Source organism: Bradysia coprophila, unplaced genomic scaffold (assembly GCF_014529535.1).
Source record: "Bradysia coprophila strain Holo2 unplaced genomic scaffold, BU_Bcop_v1 contig_151, whole genome shotgun sequence".
NCBI classification, from domain to species: Eukaryota; Metazoa; Arthropoda; class Insecta; order Diptera; family Sciaridae; genus Bradysia; species Bradysia coprophila.
Window position 1 is genome coordinate 3,985,105 of NW_023503423.1, and position 24,855 is coordinate 4,009,959.

Sequence of the window (24,855 nt, forward strand, 5' to 3'; positions counted from 1 at the left end):
TTTCCATGACATCAACGACTTTTGTGCCACTCTTAGTTTATTTTCGGAAGCTTTTGTTAACGTTAACGATTCCGCTCCATATGCAGACGTCCACCTGATTTTCGGGGTGTCCAACTTAAAACAAGTCGGACATTTTTCTTGAAAAAGTCGGACAAAATCGGACATATTTTCGCTAAAAAGTCGGACTAAATCGGACATTTCCTAAGGAAAAGTACCTGTATTTTTTCAATAAAGTACAAAATCGGACAATTCCTCGTCGATAAATCGCAAAGAATATAAACATACTGAAGCAAAGCCCAGCAGGGTAATAGAGGTTCTTACACGTCAAATAGAGTAGTTTTTTGATACCAATAATACCATTAGCAGCCTTAATGGTAATTTTGCAATGACATTATGAAAAAAAAGGTGTGGAAATATTAACTACTTTATTTTTTTCTATTACCCTGCTAGGTGATTTGACTGAAGGTAATGCAAATGCTCAGCGGATCACAAATTTTACGGAACCTAATGCTTAGTTTCCTCTTACCAAAAAAAGTACTCCGTGTGAGAGACAAAATTGAATTTTTTCTATTTTTCTTTGTTTATTTGACAGTTTGCTCTCTCACGGCGCTCTAACGGCTCTCTCACGGCGTACTTTTTTTAAGTGGAATGGGCACTTAAGTTTCGGGTGAATATAAGATATAAGACGCGTTCTGTTGCTTGCGTGACGTTTGGAGTTTTTGTGTTGAGTATAAAGATGCAGCCTGGGGCCAACATTGTAAAAATTATATTCACCCGAAAGTAGGGTTACGTGAGTTTTTGTGGATTTGCATTAAGTACCTTCAGTATGTTTATATACTTTGGATAAATCGTACTTATAAATTGAATTTAGAGGCGTCAGGAATGAAGTTCATCTAAAAGATGTCACTTCCTGAAGTCTTATCACTCAATCATGGTTCAACAACCTCCCTGTCGTCCTACAACTTACAACTTAGATGTTATAAGTCAAAAGGAATATAAATAACTTATAAATTCGATTGTCTGTGTATTGTAAGTTAACGTATACAAAATTGTAAATATGTGAGTCAACCTCTATGGTACCTCTGAGGGATTCTTTTGAAAAACAGCCTACCGAAATCGGACGCATTTTCCAGTGGACTCTTTTATATATGCCTAGAAAGGTATTCGATCCTAGAAGCCAAAACCTCTCTCGAAAGAATTCTTCGAAGTTTGTGTGGCTGGTGAAAGGTGATCAAAAATCGAAAACTTGCACTTTTCTTACAAAAATTTCTCCAGTTACACGAGCAGTACAGGGTTTATGTGGTTTGGATGCATCTACGATGAAATATGGACACTTCCACATTTCAACTTCTATTTCATCGTACATGCATCCAAACCACATAAGACCCTATTTGGCCCAAAAGCACATAAAATTACCTTTCTAATGACACCCCACACATTCGAAAGCTTCGAAGAATTTTTTTGAAAGTGGTTTTGGCTTCAAGGGTCGAAAACCTTTCTAGGCACATATAAAAGAGTCCACTGGAAAATGCGTCCGATTTCGGTAGGCTGTTTTTCAAAAGAATCCTCTCTATGTAGTCAACATAACAAGTCAATACAGTAATATATTTATTGCCTTAATTTTATAGTAACATGTACAATGCAATGACATATTAGTCAATGTGAAAATGTGTAAACAACTAAATGCGAGCGGAGCGAGCGATTTTTTTCGAGTTTGCATCAGAAGCATTTAATGTTGCTAACAAATGTTATCTTGAAGAAAAAGTCTCATAAATTTTTATTTTTGAAGAGAAGTCGGACAAAGTTGGACAATTTTTAAAGAAAAAGTCGGACAAATCGTACAAAGTCGGACAAATGTTGAAAAAGTCGGACAAATCGGACAAATCGTACATGTGGGACGTCTGTCCATATGTGAGCACAGGAAGAACACACGCATCGAACACTTTACGTTTCAGACTGTTGTTCATTTTGCTTTTGAAAATTAGCCTGAGTTTTCCGAAGGCTGCCCATGCAAGACCAATTCTACGTTTTATTTCTGCAGTTTGGTTGTCCAGACCTAACTTTAATTTGTGACCTAGGTATGTACACGTAACTGTCGACTCGTTCAATGACAGTATAACCAATTTTAATGTCTCTGTCATCGTCAATGTTTGTCATGATTTTTGTTTTCGACAAATTCATCTTGAGACCGACTTTGTTTGACTCCTCATTCAACTGTTGTAAGTTGTAACATAAATTGCGCCTGATCTAGATCAGCTGCCATCAGGGAGATGTCATCTGCGATACGGAGATTATTCAAGTATTCTCCATTTATGTTGATACCCATTTCACTCCAGTCTAATTTCTTAAAAACACTCTCCAGAATCGATGTGAATAACTTAGGTGATATGGTGTCACCCTGTCGTACACCTCTGCCAATTCTGAATTTTTCCGTGCTTTTATGGAGTTTTATACACGACGTAGCGTTTTTAAAGACGTATCGAATTGTGTTGGAGTACCTTGAGTTTACTCTGCACTCGTTTAATGAGTCCAATATCGACCACATTTCCACTGAATCAAAAGCTTTTTCAAAGTCTATGAATATCAAGACCACAGCAATCTTTTTATTCATTGCATTTCTCGATTAGCGTTCTCATCACATGTAAGTTTGTGCTGAATCCTGATCTAAATGCAGCTTGTTCAACAGATTGGTAGAAGTCGAGCTTCTTGGTGTTCCTCTTCGTAACGATTTTCATGAACAACTTGTACAGTGTTGATAAGGGACTTATATGGGTCGATAGTTTTCCAACTTTGTTATGTCTCCTTTTTTATGCAGCAATGTAATTACCGCATTTTCCCATGCTTCTGGTACTTCTTCCCATTGGAAACATTGATTAAACAAAGTCGTTATTGCACCCAACAATGAGTCGCCACCTAGTTTAATGGCTTCCACTGGAACACCATCTTCACCGAGAGACTTTTTGTTTTTAATTTCGGCTACTGCAGCCTGTACATCGTCAATAGTTATGTCAGATAGATCTTCCGATCCAACGTTTCTTATTATTGGTTAGGGTGGGTCGTATTTTCATTTTGTTTTTATTTTAAAAGGCCTGGCCTCAGGCTGTACTCAGAATTGACCAAGGAATCCGAAACAACAAAAAAAAAATTAAAAATTAATTTTTTCCTTGCCTCTAGGCTGATTTTTGATTTTTGGGGTAGTAGCATGAAATTGCACACAATGTTGACAGATATCTCGAGCATTTGGGAACAGAAGACATTGCTGATAACTGTAGTGAATACCTGAGGAGTCCAGCTATGAAATACCATAAGAACGTTGTTTATCTTCGCCTTCACTCTGTCAGTGTTCCAAACTGAGACTTTTTGACCAAAAATTTCAACTTTATTTGCAAACAAAATCGGCAAATCACGACATAATACATCGTGTGAGGTATGCCTGAACAGGTAATCTCATAGAGAATCCATTGCAGAGAAGTTTTTTGATAACAAGTTGAAAAAACTCACAGGAGCTTTGTTTTTGACGCCCAAAGTTGGCAATTTTTTGTTAGAATTTGTAATTTTTGTAACGCGCCCTCATTCACAAAAACTGAATACTTTTAGATGAAATTTTATTTTCGACATATTCGCCATTTTCAGCACTTTTTTGGAAATATTTTCCTTCATTCATTTCAAATTTTATCCTATTTCCTAGAACTTCTCTAGACCTTTCAAACGAAATTTGTTGCAATTGGAACACTTTTAGTAGATGGAGGAAATTTTCACTAAAACTTTTAATTTTTTGTAGCGTTTTATGCAGATCTGCAGCGCATTGTAATGGTCAAATTTAATCCGATTTCCTACTACTAATCCAATCCCTTCCAACGAGCTACTGCATGTTTAAATCTGTAAAAGTTTAGATATATTTTATACGAAATTAGAATAGTCGATTTTAGGAAAAATCATGGGAAAGTTCATCGGAAATTTTCCTTCCCAACTTCGTACACGTAACTAACTTCATTTTCTCATATCTCCGGAACGAGTTGTCCAAATGGCACTCGTATTTCCTAGTACTCGATTAAAACTAGGAAATGGAATAGACCTTGACATTGGTAGGTTGCGTGATGGTCTCACAAATTTCACCCAAACTATCCATTTTCCAGACAATTCGGAAATGCCAGTAGGGGCTACTACAGTTCGCCTATTGTTAATTTTTCATCAGATTATCGGATTTTTATTTGATCCATGGATGTAATCCCAACAAAAATCTCTTCGAGAAACGTGTGACGCAGTCTTTGAAGTACAATTTCTAAAATGAATGATATCGCTAGAGTTGACGCTTTCGCTTATTTGGCAGATGATGAGAAAACCTAAGCCAGCTTGTTTGAACTAAAATTGGTTGTAAAATTTAATTTTTGCGTAAAGAAGCTGAAAGCGTCAACTCTAGCGATATCATTCATTTTAGAAATTGTACTTCAAAGACTGCGTCACACTTTTCTCGAAGAGATTTTTGTTGGGATATCAGTCGTTTTAGAAGTTTTAGAACACTGCTTTTTATAACAGTTTATAACAGAAATTTGAAAATTTTACGAAATTCGAAAATTTGACGAAAATCGAAAATTTGACGAAAATCGAAAATTTGACGAAAATCGAAAATTTGACGAAAATCGAAAATTTGACGAAAATCGAAAATTTGACGAAAATCGAAAATTTGACGAAAATCGAAAATTTGACGAAAATCGAAAATTTGACGAAAATCGAAAATTTGACGAAAATAGAAAATTTGACGAAATACGAAAATTTGACGAAAATCTGCCACCATTCAAGAAATATCTTCAAAACCCCAATTGACCCATACATTACCAACTTTCGACATTTTTCACATATGCCCCTCTGTTCTACTCGTAAAACTCTGAGACTTTGCCGAAAAAAGTAACTCTCTATCTCTCATAATCGCAAAAATATTAGTCCTTTCATCCTACGCTCGAGTAGCACAAAATTTGGTCACTCTAATCACTCTAGCTCAAACGAATCTGCCCCGATTTTTTAAATTATTTTTTTGTTCGAATCGTGTTACGAATACCTTTCATTTGATGGGTCGCACGCCTCTGTAGGTTTCAATACAGCTAAGCTACAGCCGAAAACGCGTTCCCGACCCTTGAAAACCACACTCAGAAACCACTTCGAGGCCAATAAAACAAAATTCTGGTTTTTCCTGGGGTAATGGCGTATCACATTTTCATTTTTATGTCCACCCTGAGGTTCCTGCAAAATTTCATGGAGATTGGCTGACTAGTTTCCGAGATCGACCGTCGATAGATAGATAGATAGAAACATACAGAGTAAGTTGAAAGATTTTGATTGTTTGGGAAAAGTCAATTTGGTGTATTTTGTATGAAAAGTGACCAATTTCAAAACGATGTATCTCCGGCAATTTTAAACCTACATAGTCGAGTGATAGCTCGTTTTGCTCGTATTTGAAGCGAGAATATGATAAAATATGTTTTGTGGTGATATAAACCAAAGGGTAGAAACTGAAATGTTCGGCTATATATAGTTGCCGCGTCTCAAAAAATTTTCTTCGTTCTTTTTTTGGAAGTTAGACTGCGTCAAGTCCTCCGCTATCGCTCCGGACATGATAAAAGTAAAAAAGGCAACGACAATCGCTTAAGGTATTTATTTATTAAAATAATTTTTGTTTTGTTGTTTGATGATGTTGAATTTTATATAAAATTTTATCTTTTTAAAACTAAACGAAAATTCATTTCTTTACATAAATCGGTTCGAAATTAAACGAAAGTATTTTGTTTTGGATTGAGTAATATCGTCCAGATATAAAGTTAAACATTTTGGTTTTTGATTTTGCAATAAATTATTATTAAATCGGATAATTCGGATAAAAAATCATCCCCGCGCAAAGTCTCATAATTTTTTTATTTTTTTATTTTAAATCTATTTGAAAAATACTTTTTCCATTTTTTTCATTAATTTAAAAAAGAAAAATTAATTAATTAAAAGCATCGACTTATCAATCGAAATACATAAAGGGGAAAATCAATTTGGTTACACATTTGACATTTTTATTCACAATTTGTTTTTCATATTTTTAATTTTAATTTTTATTATTATGTAATGCGTGTAGTAGTAGTAGTAGGTAATGTTTCTTTTCTTTTATTTATATTACAATTTTTATCAATTAATTTTATATCAATTTAGGGGGCATAGTAGAGTTCGGTTTTTTTTTAGTTTTTCATATTTTTATTATTTTTATGAGTAGAAATTGTTCACAATGTTCATGCAAATCAAATCAAGTCACAAGAAAAAGCTAAAGCAAAATGTTTCACTCATTCAAGTTTTTTTTTCGTATTAAAATGGACCTACCGTTTCATCGTTAAAAATAGTAACTTTAATCAAATCCCTTTTCACTGTTTTAAACATTTAAAATCTACAAAATACAAGCAACAATTGTTCAGTTTGTTAATTCAATTTTTTTTTTTTTTTAGAATTTGCGTACACAGTTAATGCGAACCGAATTTTGGTCTAAGTTTATTACAGCTGGTCCACCCATACAATCACACTACTTATACGGTTTTAGAACTATCGGGTGTGTGTGACTATAAAACGTATAAGCAGTTTTATGAGTGAGCCAGATGCTGTTGACTCGATGACACAAATTTGGTTGACTTTAAGTGTAGATTTGTGAAATTTAAGTTTTGGAAATTTTACATTTTCCTTTTTTGGAGATTTAACTGGAATTTCTCGAGGCGAATCGCTAATTGGATAATGGTCACAGGATAAGCAGATGTAAACACTTGAAAAGAAGATTGTTAGAGTAAACCTCACAGAAATTACTTCTAAATGGGACCTAACATGAACCTCAGTGAGGATATTTCTAATGCGACCGACAGGTTTAGGGTTTAGAGCGAGAAACGTTCAGCCTGTTTCTTCACTGAAGAATTTTCACATTAAATATGAAAGTGCGAACCGTCTTTTTTACGAATGTCTCCAACCCGAATCGTACTCAACCTATTTATAGGATTGTTCGTTTTGCTTAAATTCTCGAAAATGCAATTCTACCAACAATTTTCCATCAACAAAGCAAAATTTATGAATTTTCTGCCCTTCAAAACGGTACAACAATTTTGATTTTGGAGAAATGGAAGAAAAAATCGACTTCAAGGACACTTAGAGACATTTGAAAAAATGGAGAGAATTTTGGAGAATTTCTACTTCAAAAATTGGCTATGCTGGAACTCAACGAACACCGGAAGTCGGGAGAGTATAATGATTCGAACAAAACTACAAAATTGTATTTGATTCACAATTGCTAGCACGTCCAAATGGCAACCGGCGCTGGTCATATAACAAATTCGCCCGAAATTCATAAGGCTATCTGAAATCGACGACAGTTGACGGTATGTAAAAAGAAATAATCATTCGGCAGAGGCTATTATTTGACATTCGACCTCGTGATTCTTCTGAAGCAGGGCCTATTTTAAGGAATTTAATTCCTAAAAATTCTAAAAATTTTAAGGAATTTTAAGGAAACAACTAGTCATGTGACGTCTGGGTCTAAGAACAGCTGGATGAAAATTTAAGGAGAAATGCTCACTGAATGCTGAACTGAAAATGTTGTTTTTATCGTCTAAAATGGTCTACAAATTCTACTTTCTCATACTTGTTTTGTTGGGAAATTTTATTTCGAAAAACTAAACGAGCGATATGCGTAACATAATCTTAATTATTCAAACCCACTAAATATAAGTATAAAACGAATAAGCCTTTTTGATAATTTTTCTCTTTTTTGATTTTAGAACAAACAAACAAACAAACAAAACCGAACGAACGAACGAATGATATTTTGTTATGGTTTCTTTCTTTCTTGTTTTAACTACGAAAATCAGGCACTTTCTTAACTTTTTCTTTTATTTTGCAATTTCTTATTTTTCCGTTACAGAAGAATGAAAATCGCAAATTTTCTCTTTTTTTCATGATGTTTGGTATTCATTTGGGATAATTTATATTGAATATTGTTGATAAGCTTCGATTAGCTTGATTTTTATGTAAGAAAAAAAAGGAAAATTCAATGAGTCCTAATGCATTCGGCCTTTGAGCTCCATTTGCATTTGAATGACTGAATCTAAGTCAAAGTATACAACTGAAATTATCAACGGACAACAGACAATCAATTTGTTTAAAAATTTCTTCTTATTTTTGCTTCACATTAAAGAAAGGGTTAAAAAACGGTTCACATTTTGTTCCTCTTATCGTTTAGCTTTTTAAAAAGTAGAAATTTTTATCTTTTCTTTTGTTAAAAATTACAGATTTGACAACTTTTTTGTTTATTCTTTGTTTTGTTTAAATTGTTACGTTAAAGTTTTATAATAGTTTTTTAGAATGAAAATAGTTTTCATGATTTTTTTGTGTTTTTTTTTCTTCTTTTTTTTCTTTTATGAGTGAGAGTATACAGTGAAATCTTACAATGAAAACTTTTAGTTTGTATCCAGCGTAATTAAATTGTAGAATCTGAAATAGAAAGAATAAAAAAGCAATTAGGTCAGAAACAATCTTCTTGTCACTTGTAAATGAAATATTATTCTCAAGGGGGAAAATAAAGGTGTGGATGCAGGGCCTATTATTTGGGAATTGATTTTGGGAATATTTGGGAATTTTGGGAATATTTGGGAATTTTTGGGAATATTTGGGAATTTTTGGGAAGATTTGGAAATTTTTGGGAATATTTGGGAATTTTTGGGAATATTTGGGAATTTTTGGGAATACTTGGGAATTTTTGGGAATATTTGGGAATTTTTGGGAATATTTGGAAATTTTTGGGAATATTTGGAAATTTTTGGGAATATTTGGAAATTTTTGGGAATATTTGGGAATTTTTGGGAATATTTGGGAATTTTTGGGAATATTTGGAAATTTTTGGGAATATTTGGGAATTTTTGGGAATATTTGGGAATTTTTGGGAATATTTGGGAATTTTTGGGAATATTTGGAAATTTTTGGGAATATTTGGAAATTTTTGGGAATATTTGGAAATTTTTGGGAATTAATTCCCAAATAATTGTTCCTTTTGAATATATTTTGTTTGGTTTCTATGTTTTTATTGTTACAAATAAAGCCCTATAAATCGTGTTTAAATACCGCTAACATTTTATGTCATCCATTAGAAGTTTATTTTCGCTGTTCACAAGTGACTTAGGAATAACCAGTGGCAATATAGCGGGTATTTTCTATCGTTTAAACTTCTACAACTCTTCTACTGCCCAAATATTTACAAAAATTTCCAAATATTCCCAAAATTCCCAAACATTCCTAAAATTCCCAAACATTCCTAAAATTCCCAAATATTCCCAAATATTCCCAAAAATTTCCAAATATTCCCAAAAATTCACAAAATCGATTTCGAAATAATAAGGCATGAACGACATCTATTGGCGAAGTAGCAAAGCGTATTTCTATCGGAAGAGTAGAAGAATAAGAGACGATAGAAAATGATTTCCGTAATACCGCTACAGGGTAGATTAAGGAATCAATTATACTGGATCATCTCTTTTCTAGTATCACTGCCGAGTAAAACTAGATTAATTTCTCAGAAATTAAGTTAGGAACTTAGATGACAAGATTTTTGAAGTCAAAAGAAATCCAAATTAAATTTTGGAAGCTCAGGCGTAATCGCGTAATGTGCTTTACTTGATTAGGCAATGTAAATGCATATTTTATATGCTCCATCGGCTTAAAACACTTTATTTTGTGTATTAAAAATTTTATAAGTATAACATCCACTGAATCGTACAAATGTCACAATCTACGTTTCTGACGACAACGTCTTCAATTCAGTTCCATTTTTGGAAATATTTGGGAATATTTGGGAATTTTTGGGAATCTTGGGAATTAATTACCAAATAATAGGCACTGTGTGGATGGGTGTTAAAGTCCCATCGGGTGAACACGGTAAAAGGTAGACATGAGTTTTAGTGCTTTGCAAACGGACTACAACTTTTTCAACTTAAACCGTATTGTCAGTAATGAATATCGTTTCACCAACAAAACTTATAATAAATTCTGATTCCAATGTTACTGGTTTTAGAGCTAAAGAAATTTGTAAAATTTCATACAGGAGCACAGATAAAAATCTGATATTAAACCTTTAGGTTTGTGCGGGATCACTTTCAATTTGTTGGGGATTTAAGAACGGATTTTAATACCACGGGGATAGTTTTCTCTGCAACAATGGTACGAAATAAACTCCGACGAGTTTAGGAACTTATTGGCTCAGTGTGAGAAGATTCTTGACTAATTTAATTTTTTAAGTTCGAAATGGGTGACATGGTAATTATTCCCTAGCTATCTGAAACTGTGGAATTATCGCCCAGTGAAGTGGAAATCATGTTAGTGTTCGTACAAGGAAAATAAATTTGACTTTCTGCTCGTTAATAATAAGGAATATTAATTTGACTTTATGTCTATTTCTGGGAGGAACAGTAGCACTTGCAGAGCAGACAGTTTTTTTGTGATAATAATTCCCCAATTTTCCATTGAACTGGTTGATAATAATTCCTGGATGATATTTCCATTATGATTTCTAGGCGATAATTTCCCAGATGAAAGTTCCAATTGAGCCTATTATTCCTTCTGGGGGATAATACCCATCACATATATCTACATATCACTGTGTGAGATTTGAATTTTCCATTGATTTTCAAAAAATGAATCTCCACAGAACTCCGTAACTGTTGAAATTTGGAACCATTGAATCCACTTCTCCATCTGTTATCATTGGTCATACATTTTGTCATTCGATTGTCCTTCAAACAGAGAAAAACCACGCTTACTTCGTGAACTGAGCACAGTCCAGCTATCGCATAGGCATCTGGGGTGTGTGAAATGTGTTTGGGACTAACTCAGATAATCAAATTCACAAAGAACTGCTAAGCTATGAGCAACTGTACTTCGTACGAAACTAAGACTCAAGTCGAACAAAATCATTTTCGCATGAAAATGTTCTATTATTCGCTACACTGTTCCACAACCGAAAGATGAAATTTTGATTGTAATTCTCGATGGATGCGGAATGCTATCTATGGATACGTTCATTCTGCTCCTATTTTCTCCAGTACGAAAATGCAATTCCCTTTGCATTACTTAAAGAAGCTACAGCTACTTGAAAAGCGGGAAATTTCAGACGGATTTCAAAAAGAAAGAGAAAAGGGATGGGAAGAGCTTGATCTTCACATTGTCGAAAAGTATAGGGCCTGGACGGATAATGATTCTACATGCCTCACAGACAAAGTGCTCCAAGACCGTCGAAGGTAAAAATGTAACGAAATTTATCAAATAATGGAGAAGGTGACAGAATGGTGACAGGTTGTGTTGTTAGTATTTGATGGGACCATCTATACCTAACAGCACTGTGCAATAATGGTGTTGTTGTGTGGACAATGTCACATTTAGTTTTAGGGATTTTAATCGAGTACTAGGAAATAGGATGAAATTTGGTGCCATTTGGACAACTCGTTCCAGAGAAAGAAAGAGAGTTGGAAAGGAAGATTTCCTGATATCGGTGATTTGCCTTTCAAAATTTTTAACATGTTACAGCTCGTTGGAAAGGTCGATAAGTTTTAGGGAATAGTATAAAATTTGAGAATTTAATTGCGTTGCACAAAAAATGATAAATTTTAGCGAAAGTTTCCTCAAATTTCTTCTAAAAGTAGTCCAATTTCTACAAATTAGGGTTCGTTGAAAAAGTCTTCACAATCTCTAGAAAACATGACAAAATTTGAGATCATCGAAGGAAAATATTTGCAAAAAAGAGCTAAAAATGGCAAATATGTCGAAAATACCCTAAAATTCCATCTAAGTGTTCAGGATTTTGGGATCGTTAGAAAAACCTAGTCAGGAAATGTGGAAATGCATAAAGCTTGAAGCGAACATAAATCGAAAATGTGCCAAAACTTTTAGCATTTTATAAAGTTACATCGCTAGTAGAAGCATCACGAAAATATCTGAAAATTCGTTTATGCTTTTAGTGAAAACACTGTTTTCAAAACAGTGACTTGCTTTGCTTGTTTTAATTATGTCAGTGACATAAGACCGGGCGCGGATCCACCTATGTGCGGTCGAGGTGGTCGCACTCCGGTATAAGAATAGTCTTTGAATACCACACCTACTCCTTAATGAAAGAGAAGCATAACATACAAGCAAAATATCTTTCACATTCAGCTCAACTGGAGATCCTCAAGTACATTTCAAGTTGCAGGAACTATAATAAATTACGAAAATATCAAAATAATGGTCGAAAATCTTGTTTTCTGGGCCCATTCCTGCAACTCCCTGATATTAAGAGGGCGTGAATACCTACCAAAAAAAAAATATCAGCTGTGACAGGTGGGAATGGTGGGACAGGTTGCATTCGCCGTTGGAACGAATGTAGGAAAATATGAGCGAATGAGTGGAACGAAGAAGCCCAAAGAGTGAGCGAATGACGTGAAAATGTGGTCGAATGAAGGGAAAAAATGAGCGAATGAATGGAGAATGTGAGCGGATGGTATTCGAATGCGAACGGTGGGACATGATTTTCCGTTGTTGTTTCCCCCTTGGACCTACAACATTACTTTTCACTGAAACATTTTATTTTCGGTGCCATTTTACCTACAACGGTTCGAGTAAAAGAATAAAAGTGACGCAAGTCCCTGGGCATACCTCCAAAACAAGTGATATCGCTGTAGATGACGCATTCTGCGCTTGTACGCAAAAATTGGCAAAGCAAAAATTAGGCCAAAAAAATTATAGAAGAACAATTTTACCAAAAAACTTTTGCGTCACAAAGTGGCAGAATTTTGAAAATCTTGAAAAATGTTGCAAAATTTTGAAAAATTAAAAAATACTAAATTTGGGAAAAACGCTTTTTATGTACAATCAAAGTTGGTATTCATTACGTAAAAAGATGAATTATTTAGGGACGAACTAAACGCCTTTTTTAAACACTGATGTGTAGGTGATTTCCTCTGACAATTGTTTTTCGATATTTTGGAAGAGAATTCGGTTCTTGCTGCACCTCTGAGTAAAATTGAGTCCTGGACAATATTACCACCCAAAACTAAACGATAATATCGTCCTGGGCGATATTATCGTTTTGGACGATATTATCGTACAGAAAACGAAAATATTTAGATTTTCTAGAACGGTAATATCGTCAGAAAACGATAATATCGTTTTTTAAACGATAATATCGTTTTTTAAACGATAATATCGACAATAAAACGATACTATCGTCCAGACAATATTTTAGAATTTTTCAATTTAGACGATATTATCGTCCTGGATGAAAATTTTTTGGGCGATAATATCGTTTTTTTGGACGATACTATCGTCTAAAAACGATATTATCGTTTTTTAGACGATAGTATAGTTTTTTTAGACGATAGTATCGTCCAAAAAAAACGATAATATCGTTCCTGACGATATTGACGGTGTGGAAATGTCCCGCCACCGTTTTTTTGTTTTAATTCGAAATCGCTCTCATTTAACACTCGCTACTGTGAATGGACACTTTTCACACATTTTTTTTGCCTCTGTTCAAAATGGGCAAACTCGTATTCTTATGCCAGCGATATGAGTTGCAATGGAAAGTGTAATGGAATGAAAGAAATCATTTATTAAATGAAAAAATATGTGAAATTTCCATTGGAAACGACTTTTCTATAAATAAACGTCAGCCTGCAAACTGAAAAAGTGAACACTGTCGCCCTTTTTCGCATCGAAAGAATATTGTCTGCCGAAGGATTGAAAAAAAAAATGGGACAAATAAACAAACAAACCACCGAATCACTGACATAATAAATACGAGTTTATTATTTAATAAAAATACAACTTGTTAATAAAATAATCTTCTGTAGTAATTAGAAAAAACGAACCTCTCGAAATTAAATCCTTGTGTTCCATATATTGTTGACCACCCCATTAAAATATGATTTTTCTGTCCACTTAAATGTGTTGGTTTTCTCTCTCTCTCTCTTCTCTCTTCCACTGTTTTCACTTAAAAAGTTATTTCTAAATCCAAAAATGTTTGTTGACCAATTCGATAAAAAAGAAAATGTATAATCGTCAAGTGTGTTGGTTGGTTGGCTGGCTGTTGTAATTTTTTTTTTTGTAAAATATTTTCTGTTGTTGGTTTTCTGCTGCAGAATTGTGTTGGACATTCCGGTTGTGGTTGTTGATGTTCGTGTTGTTGTTTTTTTAATTGTAAAAAGAAAATGAAAATTTTTGTGCTTCGTTCGTTTAGAGAAAGGAACATCTGGCCTTCTTCTTCTTTTTGACTTGTAAGGCTGCTCTAGTTGCTGTTTCGAAGACTTCGCGAACACCTTCCTTTGATTTGGCCGAACATTCCAAATATGCGAAGGCATTAATTTTTTCAGCCATTGCACGACCTTCCTGTGGCTTAACTGGTTCTTGTTTCATTTTAGCCAATTCCTGTGTGACCGAAAGAAAATCCAATGTCAATGATCGACTGATCGTTCACACCATGCATTTCGCTCTTACCTTAATTGTGTTTGGATCATTTCTAAGATCTTTTTTGTTACCGACTAAGATGATTGGAACATTTGGACAGAAGTGTTTGACCTGTTGAATCAAATCGTTAAAAATTGGATTGTACAAGTGAACAGTAGCAACGGCGAAACATTACCTCTGGTGTCCATTTTTCCGGAATATTCTCCAATGAATCGGGTGAATCAACCGAAAAACACATCAATATGACATCTGTGTCTGGATAGCTGAGTGGCCTTAGTCTGTCGTAGTCTTCTTGTCCAGCTGTATCCCATAATGCTAGCTCAACCTAAAAAAGATGAAAAGATTTTTAGTTTGGCGTTGTCTTATAAGGAATGAAATGGAGTTGGGACCGTTCAGGTTCAGTTTCAGTTAAACCATGGACAAGTAGGATACCGTGGTCATTTAACCATTTAAGCCATATCGGGCATGGGAACATATCGAGTCAATAAACTTCTCGGTAACCAAAAAGGAAACTATGGACTAAGAACACCAGGGGACCAGTGAAGGTGTGGAATCAGAATTAACAGCCCAATTTACAATTAGCGCTATCAAAGCAGGGCGACTATGGTAGTCAGGTCCTGTGATTCATACGAACGATGATAGAGTCGCAAACAAAAAAGATTTCGTAAGTCAATTCAATGGTACAAGTTTCAAAGGGCGACCAAAGATACGGTGGATTGACTGCCTACGAGAGTTGTGGATTCGTAATATCACAGTTGTTGCAGCCAGAAAGTCAGAGATGCCGAACTACTGTAGTTGTAAGTCAGTCAACGCCCTCCCTCATACATTTACTGGTTATTTCTTCAGTTAAGGCACGATTTCCCGGTATCCAAATTTTGTACGAAAAAATTTCCCGATAATTAGGTCCATGCAGTTCCGATATTGAATTTGCTAGTGGAAAAGTCCCCTTTTTTTCGCGAGAAAAATATTTACGAAAATTTCCAACGTATCTCATACAGCGAATGGTGCCCCCACGAATCATCCTGACCTCGACATGTTAGCTTAGTCATTAACAACACAACAAAATCAGATCACCAAGTTCTCTCAAAGGATCCATCAGTATCCGAAGAATACCGTCAATTTCGACATCTAATCGGTCACGACGCATGAGAGGAAGACAGGGCAGCCTTTGAAAGGATGCAAGAATCGTTAGCTAATTAATTTTCTCTTATCGATTGCCGAGAACAGACGGAAACGAAATGTTGAGAAATGGAGTGAAACGAAAGTAGTTCGCAAAACAGTCAGGATTATCACCGGAAAAAACTGCTCCAATAAACACCAAGCTCTATCAGATAAGAATGCGGAGAAGCCCCAATATGACGTAACGCCATTGAATTATTGCATGGTATGTGACGTAAATGATGACGTCATTATTTCAATAGTCGTCAACGTTGAAGATGTATTTTGTTGTTATTGCTGGAGCAGGTCTTTTCGTTCAAAAAATGTCAAAAGAAATCTCTGTAATCCTAGCATAGATGAAGACTAAAGGAATGGCAAAGGAGGGGCACTGATCTGCTAATGATCACAAGGAATGACGAGCATACCTACTAAGGCTGTTTCACTCAACTAATGTTTGAACATCGAATAAGATTCCGATGTAATCGAATGTGTGTCATGCCACTCTTACAACGGTACACATACGTTTGTATCTCACAAAATTATAACCTTTCGACTAACAAACAAACGGAAAACTAAAATTCCCTCATAAATGGTTATCAAAAGTAGAAGCATATTGTGATCCAATAAGCGAATGAAATCAAAATTTATCATTTTTCGTATTTAAAAAGGTAAACAATTTCGTTTTAATCAAATGACTAATCCCAGTGTGTGTGTGTCGCTGTGTGTGTGAGCGCGCGGTCATGTCGAAGCTGAAAACAAAATGTAATGTGCGCTCGGTTATAACTCACCGAAATGCAAACACATCCATCCGAGTAATGATATTCATTTTCTCATTAAAAAAAAAACCGAAAAAAAAATTAAAAATAAAATCAATATTAGGAGTGAGCCAGCGAATGATGTACGTGATTTCGTCGACACCAGTACGGTTGATTGGTTCGTGAAACTATATGTATCGGTTGGAGATTCGTTTGATAATATAACGGAACACAGAAGCATTAAAGGATTTAGTACATCATCTGGTGTCGATATTAATCGGTTACTGTAAATAAGACGTTTCCTGCCTATGCCTTTAAATATTTAATGTGCTACCAGCACGTGTCAGGTCGTACAGAATTTGGGAATGTTTTTGCGAAAGTTACAGGAAGTTGCTGCTTCTAAATTACTCGATGATAGATTGATTCCAAAAACACAGTGAGACTCAACAGTTGGTTGTTTCAGGGCCGAGTATTTGTGAAATTTCGTCAATTTTGATTAATTTAACGAAATTTCGTCAATTTTGAGTAATTTAACGAAATTTCGTTAATTTTGAGTAATTTAACGAAATTTCGTCAATTTTGAGTAATTTAACGAAATTTCGTCAATTTTGCGAATTTTAACGAAATTTCGTGAAAATCGAATTCCTAATTCGCCCCTTGCTGTATCAGAAAAAATTTCTCGTTCGTCAAAAATTTACTGAAAAAATCAATGTTCGAAAAAGAAAATTTGTTCCATAACTTCTCATTACCAATATTAACGGAAGAGCTCGAAAAACGAGAAGCGAGAAGATTGACTGGTCTATGGCAGGGCCAATTATTTGTGAAACCTAACGAAATCTGTGAAATTTTGCGAATTCTACCTAAGTTTAACTAAATTTAACGAAATCGTTTGGGCGCTTGTTATCATTCAAGGATACATGTAGACGTTTGCATTGCATAGAGATGTTTACGGGGAAAAAACAACGAAACGTCTAACTGAATCAAAAGCATGTGTAAAGAATGTAAACCGCAATGTTGACGCTCACTGTACTGAGAAGAGCAGGGTAGTCATTTATCAATATTTTTTGGGGAAATTTAGGAAAGTATATTTCCGTAAATTGTCCCTGGCTGAAAGGTTCCCTGGAATACATTTGAGGTTGAAAAAACCGTCGGGGGGCTTGGCGTAATTTTGAAAGGAAATTGGAATTTAACTACCAAAAATGTTAACTTAAACCATAGAATGACATGAAAAACATTCCGATAAGCAATTCACTTCTGGTCTACCTCTAACACATTAATGAAATTTCGCTTATTGAAATAATATTCTCGTTGCTCTTTTCCACAAAAAATGCCATGTGTGGTACAGTGGTACACACTAGCAGGCATGAGCGCCGACGGAGAAACCTCGGCGACGGTTAGCCGAAAAACATTTCTCGGCGGCGGCGAAAAAATCGGCTTAAAACGGCTCGGCTGGAGGTTCCTTTTAACTTTTTTTAAAATTAAAAACGTTTAGATAAATTCATGGAAAATGAACTAGTAAGCATGAAAATGAAATTGTACGGAAAGCGAAAATGTAGGTAGATAAGGTTGTTCAAAGTGCAAGTGAAACTGGTCTTGTTACAAGCAAGTCTCTAAGTCTAAGGTTCACTAACACCTCAAGTTTTATTGCCTCAAAACTTGAACTAAATGGAAAATCATGCTCCGGTACACTCATTTAACTCATTAAGAAAATGGTTTTCGAGAAGAAATCGAAAGCCCACGAAAATCAAGTAAAAATTGAAAAGAAAAAAAATCGAGAAAATTCGCAAAGATCGATAAAGTTTTCTCAAATTTGTGAATTAACTGATTGTGCGCCTTCGGCTCGTTCCGCAAAGGTCATACTTGCCAAAACAACAAACTTTGAAGCGAGGACGTAATATACCATTCTGGAAAATTCATGAAAATTCAAGAAATTCAAATTTAAAAAAAAAAATCAAAATGTACTTGAGCTGCTTAGGATCAACAGGAATCTCGGTTTTCAAAATTATTTCACCCATTCACCTTTCGAAATCTTTATTTCATTTTCCAGCCGTTTCAAGCCGGCTTGAGCCGTGTTTTTGGCACCGGCTCGGCTGCGGCGCGGCTTGCTCAAAAATGGCGGCGGCGCTCATGTCTGCACACTAGACTTTGTTTTTTGAGTCGATACTCGCAGTATCTTGGTTCGAAAAATCTTTATTGAAAATATTTAAGAAAAAAAATGAAAAATTGGACTCCAGTCTGTACACTTCACATAATGACTTGCGAATAACATATTTCAGAAACTAAATATTTGATCTTGAGAACTTGGTGTTTGTAGCAATTACATTGAGGCTCAAATGAGTTTAATTTTGGAGTGACAATTTAAATCAATCGGACGCATTAGAAGGAATCAAAGCCCGTTAAACATTTGAATGCAGTCAAACGTTGCCGTACAAAAACTAATTTGCAAATTTGCTTGCTTGAACTATGAATGATCTGTACAGACGCTAGCAGTGAGAAACCAATAATTTAAACTCTTTGCAGACAATATGCATCTACGTTGTTGCTATTAGAAACGTTTCAGAGAAATGATTGCGACATCCAGTACGAAAAATCGCTATTTACGATAACACACAATAAAACCGAGTAGGTGATCCCGCATGAAAAGAAAACTGCTCGTTTCCGATTGTCGTAAGACGGAAAGTTTTTGCACAGACAAAACACAAATGATAAAAAATCCTTTTTTCCAGGAATTGAGAAACATACAGCACACTCACACACACACACACGCACAAAATACAATGGACCCTTTGTTCACTTGAATTCAAAGTTTATGGTTTCGATTGTTCAATTGTACCTGTTGTGTCACATTGAATCAACTGTGTACATTTTGATCCTTTCTATCAAAACATATTGATGTTGTGAGTTTTCCGCCTTTGTTCTGAATGTCACAATCGACAATACATTGAGATATATACAACATGGAAATCGGGAGACTGGGGAAAATGACGGTGGTGGTGTGGGAGTTTCGCAACATTTTACGCGAGAAAACAAAAAAAAAATCGTTGAACGAAAACCCATAAAGTGACGATTAGCCAGGTATATATTTGTATGACCTTTCCATGCAGAGCGCATGTATAGTGTAGCTCAGTTATCTTACAATTTTATCGGGAAATGAGCTCAAAAGACTAATTCATTCATAAAATCAACAAAAATTTTTTTTTGATGCTACGCTCAATTGAACGACTACAAATATAAAGAAGAAGAAGACCGAAATTGAAGCCAAATAAAATGTTGTTTCAGTTGGAAAATTAGGTCGTTTTCGGGAAGAAAAACGAACAAGCAGCATTTTAGATTCATTTCCAACGAACCGAAATGGATTTGCAATGAGTTTATATTATTTTTAGCAATACTTTTCTTCTCGCAAGAACAACAACAAAAACAACGAAAAAATCAACATAACGTCAACATTTATACACTAAATTGAACCGACACATTCGAATTACATATATGATGTACCTATATAGGTGGTTTTTATACGACCAATATGATGACTTCATCTCTCTTATGATTATCAAAGTAAAATAAATTTCTGAAGAATTTCACGAAAGAAAAAAAGAAATCCAACGAAATGGGATGTCTAATGGCCACTGGCATAAACTGTGCGTAATTGTAACGTACGCATAAATGTGCACTTAATATTTACCTGCTTTCCGTCGACTTCAATATCAGCCACATAATTTTCGAATACTGTCGGTACGTACACCTCTGGAAATTGGTCTTTGCTGAACACAATCAAAAGGCAAGTTTTACCACAGGCACCATCGCCGACGATAACTAATTTTTTGCGTATGGCAGCCATCGATTCTGCAGGACACAACGCAAATAAAATGTAAAAAAAGAAAAAAAATATAAAGGAAAACTGTATTACAATTAATTGAACGTTTGTATGAACTAAAAAAAAATGTTTTCGGTTTCGATTAAATGTGAGAACAACGCCTTTAAAAATGGACCGTGACTTCTTCTACGAATCAAAATGGACGTTGGAGTTTGACAGAAAATCTAATTCTTTTTCTCACACACTCACACACCCTCCTACCGTCAACAGAGTCAATTATTTAGTTCAGGCTTTTTTGCCATAGATGGCGTTTAGCATAAAAACTGCGTTAACTTCTTGCATATAAATTGTTTCGTTTTCATTCGTTTTTTCAAAATTGATTACTGACGTGCATTTTGAACCAAATTATTTAATTGATTAAGGCAAGGACACAGGTCGTGACAAAAATATCGAAAATCGGTATTTACATCAGATTTACACATGAAAAAAACTTGACATTTGTCAAATCGTCTGTGAACCATTGCAACCGTTGCGTTAAGATTTTCTATCAATAAGTTATTGAGTCCTCCCTCAATCGACGGAATATTGAACGCAAATGTTAGCTACACATCGTATGTATCCGATCGACCAGCAAAATAAAAGTTCCAGGCGGTTTGATTTATTGGTAAAATTAAAAATTCGATTTTCTAAGTTTCTTAACATAAGAAGATGAGTACTCAGTTCTCGAAAAATGTCTAAAAAATAGTGCTTGAAAAATAGGTTTGTTCCAATTAACTGTAAGCCCGAACTTTGACAACACGAACAAAAACGATTATATCCACAGATATGAACATAAAGTGAGCCAACTGTCAAATGTTCTTCGCTCATCACCTTAATCTGTCCTACAACGCATAAAAACTTAGTGCAAAAATAGAGATGCAAGATTTTGAGAGAGTAAACGTTTGAAATTCTCTCATAAAATCGTGAATCTCCTTTGTACTAATTTTTTATGCGATGAAGGACAGTGACGCAAGCGCTTATTTTTCATCAATTTTTCATACATTTTGCAGTAAATCCTTTAGATTTACTGCCAAAAATGTAAAAAGCAGAAAAAAGCCGATTTGCCGGAAGTGGATACAAAGCACAAATTGAGAATTGTCATACATTTTACCGGTAAAGACATTGTTGGGAGACAGTGGTATTCTAGTCCTACTAATTTAACGGTGCGCAGAGCACTCTTCATAGGACTTTCGATATTTTTAACGTTACGCTTTGGCAACGGACCGTTACAGTACATATGAGTAAGTGTAAATTGTTCGTTGTGAGGGATTCTTCTGAAAAACAGAAGACCGAAATCGGAAGCCTTTTCTATTGGAATTTTTTATATGTGCCCAGTTAGGTATTCGACTCCAGAAGCCAAAACCATTTTTAGAAAAATTCTTCGTAGCTTGTGTGGCTGGTGATAGGGGATCAAAAACCGAAAACTTGCACTTTTCTTACAAAAATTTGTCCAGTTACACGAGCCGTGCAGGGTCATGTGGGGTGTCATTAGAAAGGTAATTGCATGTACTTCCGGGGAAAATGGGGTCTTATTGGGTTTAAAATTCATCCACACTGAGATATGTACAGTTGAAGTTTTCAACCGAAAAAAGACTGAAAACTTACACTTTTCTTACAGAAATTTCTCGAGGTACACGAAGCGTTCATGGTCGTGTGGGGTTTCATTAGAAAGGTACTTGCATATACTTTCAGGGAAAGTAGAGCTTACGGAAGTTTGGTAGCATCTGCGATTCAATATAAGCACTGAAACATTTCAACTTCTTATAATTCGTCGTAGATGCTTCCAAGCCCCAATATTCCCTATTTGCCCTGAAAGTACATGCAATTAGATTTCTAATGACACCACAGGATTGTTCTTACTCAGTAAAATGAATAGTTAAACAAATGAAGTAAAAGATTAGAGTTGAGCATTAGGCGATATGTTAACCAAAAGATGTAATAGACTTCATTGTATCGTATTACGTGTCTGTCTGGTTAAAGTGCTAAGAAAACCACTACTGACAAGTGATTAATTTGTCAAACGAATGGTTGAACGTAGAAAATACCCAAAGTCTATAAACAACTGAAGGAAATGCAAATCTGCGAGACCACACGGAACCCAAGTATCGTGTGAATTCGAGTGCAGCGCAAGTTCAGTTTATTGTAGTAGCACTTATGATTTCAATAGGCGCAGTATGTTGAAATCCGGTGCAGACGATGATATGGTGTTTATGAAGAAAGATCATTCGAAGCACTAATTGTGTACTGTGCAAGTCAAAACCGTTCATATTAGTCAGATCGTATGAAAGCGTTGAACACATTTGGGTAACCAAACGTGACCAATTTATTGACCTAAGCGTAAATATATTGGCTGTATGCATACAATGAACCCATACTGAAGCCCTTTATAGGACGGACATTTTATCGAAAATTTCTGATATCAAATCAATTCGAAAGAATTCAATTAGCAACATACAAACAGATAAACATCTCGATCTTTGTGTAATTTCCGATTATTCACAGTGGACAGTAGATAACAAAATGTAATGCCATATCAGTCAGAGAATACCATTGAAAGGTGTTTCCGTGCGTATGTGTAAGAGTCTTTGAACAGTCCGATAAAATCATGAGAATATTGCCCGTAATGTCTCGTCAGTCTCGTAAATTTCAATATTTTAATAATTTGATGGACGTTCCTTTCTCACTATTTCTATTTAACCGAAATAAAAGCAACATAATGAACAAAATACGATGCGCTTATGTACAGCAGCATAATGCAAACATCCAAAAAATATTTTTTAATTGAGATTAAGACATGAATTACTCACGCCACAAATGTACACTTTTTGTAATAAATACCTGAAGTCTGTTGAAAATGTAGAACGTAGATTATCGGTGCGTTTACGAGCGTTTTTCTTAAAGAAAATAAATATTTTTTACGAGTTTTTTCACTGACACAAACAAAATAAGAAACGAAAACCCCGACGTATGACTCATTGAACTAAAAATGCAGATGTCATGTCTGTCGACAAACCTCTGAATGGCTGCAGACAGTTGAGAGTGTCGATGGTGTTGGAGATCAACATAGCAATCAAACATATTTGTAGTCAGTCAAAATTATATATTCGTCATGTTCGGACTCATTAAACTTTCTTTCATAAAATCGTTATTTCTACTCGAACCTTTTGTCCGGAATCCTGCCGATTCCAACAGGTTATGGGCCCAGGGACGTTCATTAGGTCGTGTTGAAACAAATTCATCAAGCGTAATTTGGCAGAGCGAGGCGTAGAATTGCATTGTGGCATAGAATTGCATAGCGGCGTAGCATGGCGTGGCTACACAAAAGCATAGCAATGCATAGCAGCGTAGCAATTCATAGCGTCGTAGCAATTCATAGCAGCATAGTCAAATATTGTTTTGAGAATTTACAAGAAGTCTGGAAGGTTGGTGGCATTTGGGCGATTCATGAAGACTGAAATGGCGTAGCTTCGGTGTAGCATTGCATAGCATCGACATGGCAATTTGCATAGCTAAGTATGGCGATCGGCGTAGCATAGCGATTGGAGTAGCAATGCAGATCGCATAGCTGAGCATGGCAAGACGCATAGTCGTACATGGCGTAGCGTAACCAAGCATTGCATATTCAGTACATAATGAAGGCGAAAAATTCTTGATTCAGGAGGAGCCCGATTGTACCTTGAATGGTCTAAGGTATCAGTCCGGCTGAATTGAGATTTCCAAATCCATTTGATTGAGGAGGAGTGTTGGAGATCAACATAGCAATCAAACATATTTGTAGTCAGTTAAAATTATATATTCGTCATGTTCGGACTCATTAAACTTTCTTTCATAAAATCGTTGTTTCTACTCGAACCTTTTGTCCGGAATCCTGCCGATTCCAACAATGGGAGATTCAAAAATGAATTAGAAAAATCGCGCAAATTTTTGAAATTTTGTTGTCGAGAAACAATATTTTAACTATTGTAAGACTAGCTGGACTAGCTATACACAAGGCTGTATACTTTGAGGAGGTCACGCAGACCGCCATTTTATTAGATACGCGGGAACACACCACTTCTGATGACTTTACATATACAAAAAATTCACCACATCATCAAGACGACGAGAATCATCAGAGTAGGTGAATTTTAGTATGAAATCGGCCATTTTATCATCAACTGTGGTGTGTAACCCGCGTATCTGTATCTGCGTGACCTCCCCAAAGTATACAGCCTTGGCTATACACACAACATTTGATTGATTTTGAGTCCACATCGAGGAAATAACTGAGAAACATTTCTAAAAATGCGTTCATTTGTTCTAGTAGTACCTATTAGAGGAGATCAACAAACATCCGATGCAGTAACTTGCAGGGGGTGTTTACTTTTTGTACAAAAAAAAACTTACCAAGTCTCATCTCTTCCACTCCCTAGCCTTAGAAGACGAGCAGGTCGACATGATGTTTATAGGTATGTTCCAAGATTATTTTAGCTGTCAAAACTGTAGATGACATAACCAAAAAATTATTGTTGACGAAATGTTCGCAAAAGTTTTGAGGCTATACTATGGCTCTGTATATGGTCTCATTAGTTTTCAACTTGTCAAAAATCGATTTTG

The 24,855-nt window shown here is 35.3% G+C and overlaps 1 protein-coding gene across 4 annotated transcripts; it reads right to left on the reverse strand.

Annotated features, from left to right (window-relative positions):
* Positions 1-6,331: 6,331 nt before the first annotated feature.
* On the reverse strand, positions 6,332-23,257 carry LOC119074519 (ras-like GTP-binding protein Rho1). 4 transcript variants are annotated; one of them, XR_005087202.1, is made up of 6 exons: positions 23,098-23,257; positions 20,089-20,249; positions 14,669-14,818; positions 14,524-14,604; positions 13,899-14,454; positions 6,332-8,499 (listed from the first exon to the last, which is right to left on the reverse strand). XR_005087202.1 is itself a non-coding variant. In XM_037180684.1 (5 exons), exons 2-5 carry the CDS (start codon positions 20,242-20,244, stop codon positions 14,263-14,265), a joined length of 579 nt encoding a protein of 192 aa, XP_037036579.1. In that variant the 5' UTR covers positions 20,245-20,249; positions 23,098-23,257; the 3' UTR covers positions 13,810-14,262. The 4 variants fall into 4 exon arrangements, 2 of the variants coding, with proteins under 2 accessions (XP_037036579.1, XP_037036577.1); XR_005087201.1 differs by lacking the exon at positions 23,098-23,257 and adding an exon at positions 20,314-20,472; XM_037180684.1 differs by lacking the exon at positions 6,332-8,499 and having other exon boundaries at positions 13,810-14,454.
* Positions 23,258-24,855: the final 1,598 nt, after the last annotated feature.

Excerpts from the sequence above, each read along its gene's own strand:
- LOC119074519 (XM_037180684.1), bottom strand. The coding sequence starts at position 20,244 with ATGGCTGCCATACGCAAAAAATTAGTTATCGTCGGCGATGGTGCCTGT. Across the intron at positions 14,819-20,088 it reads TTGAAGTCGACGGAAAGCAG|GTTGAGCTAGCATTATGGGA; the intron begins GTAAATATTAAG and ends CATCTTTTTTAG. Across the intron at positions 14,605-14,668 it reads CGGAAAAATGGACACCAGAG|GTCAAACACTTCTGTCCAAA; the intron begins GTAATGTTTCGC and ends TTGATTCAACAG.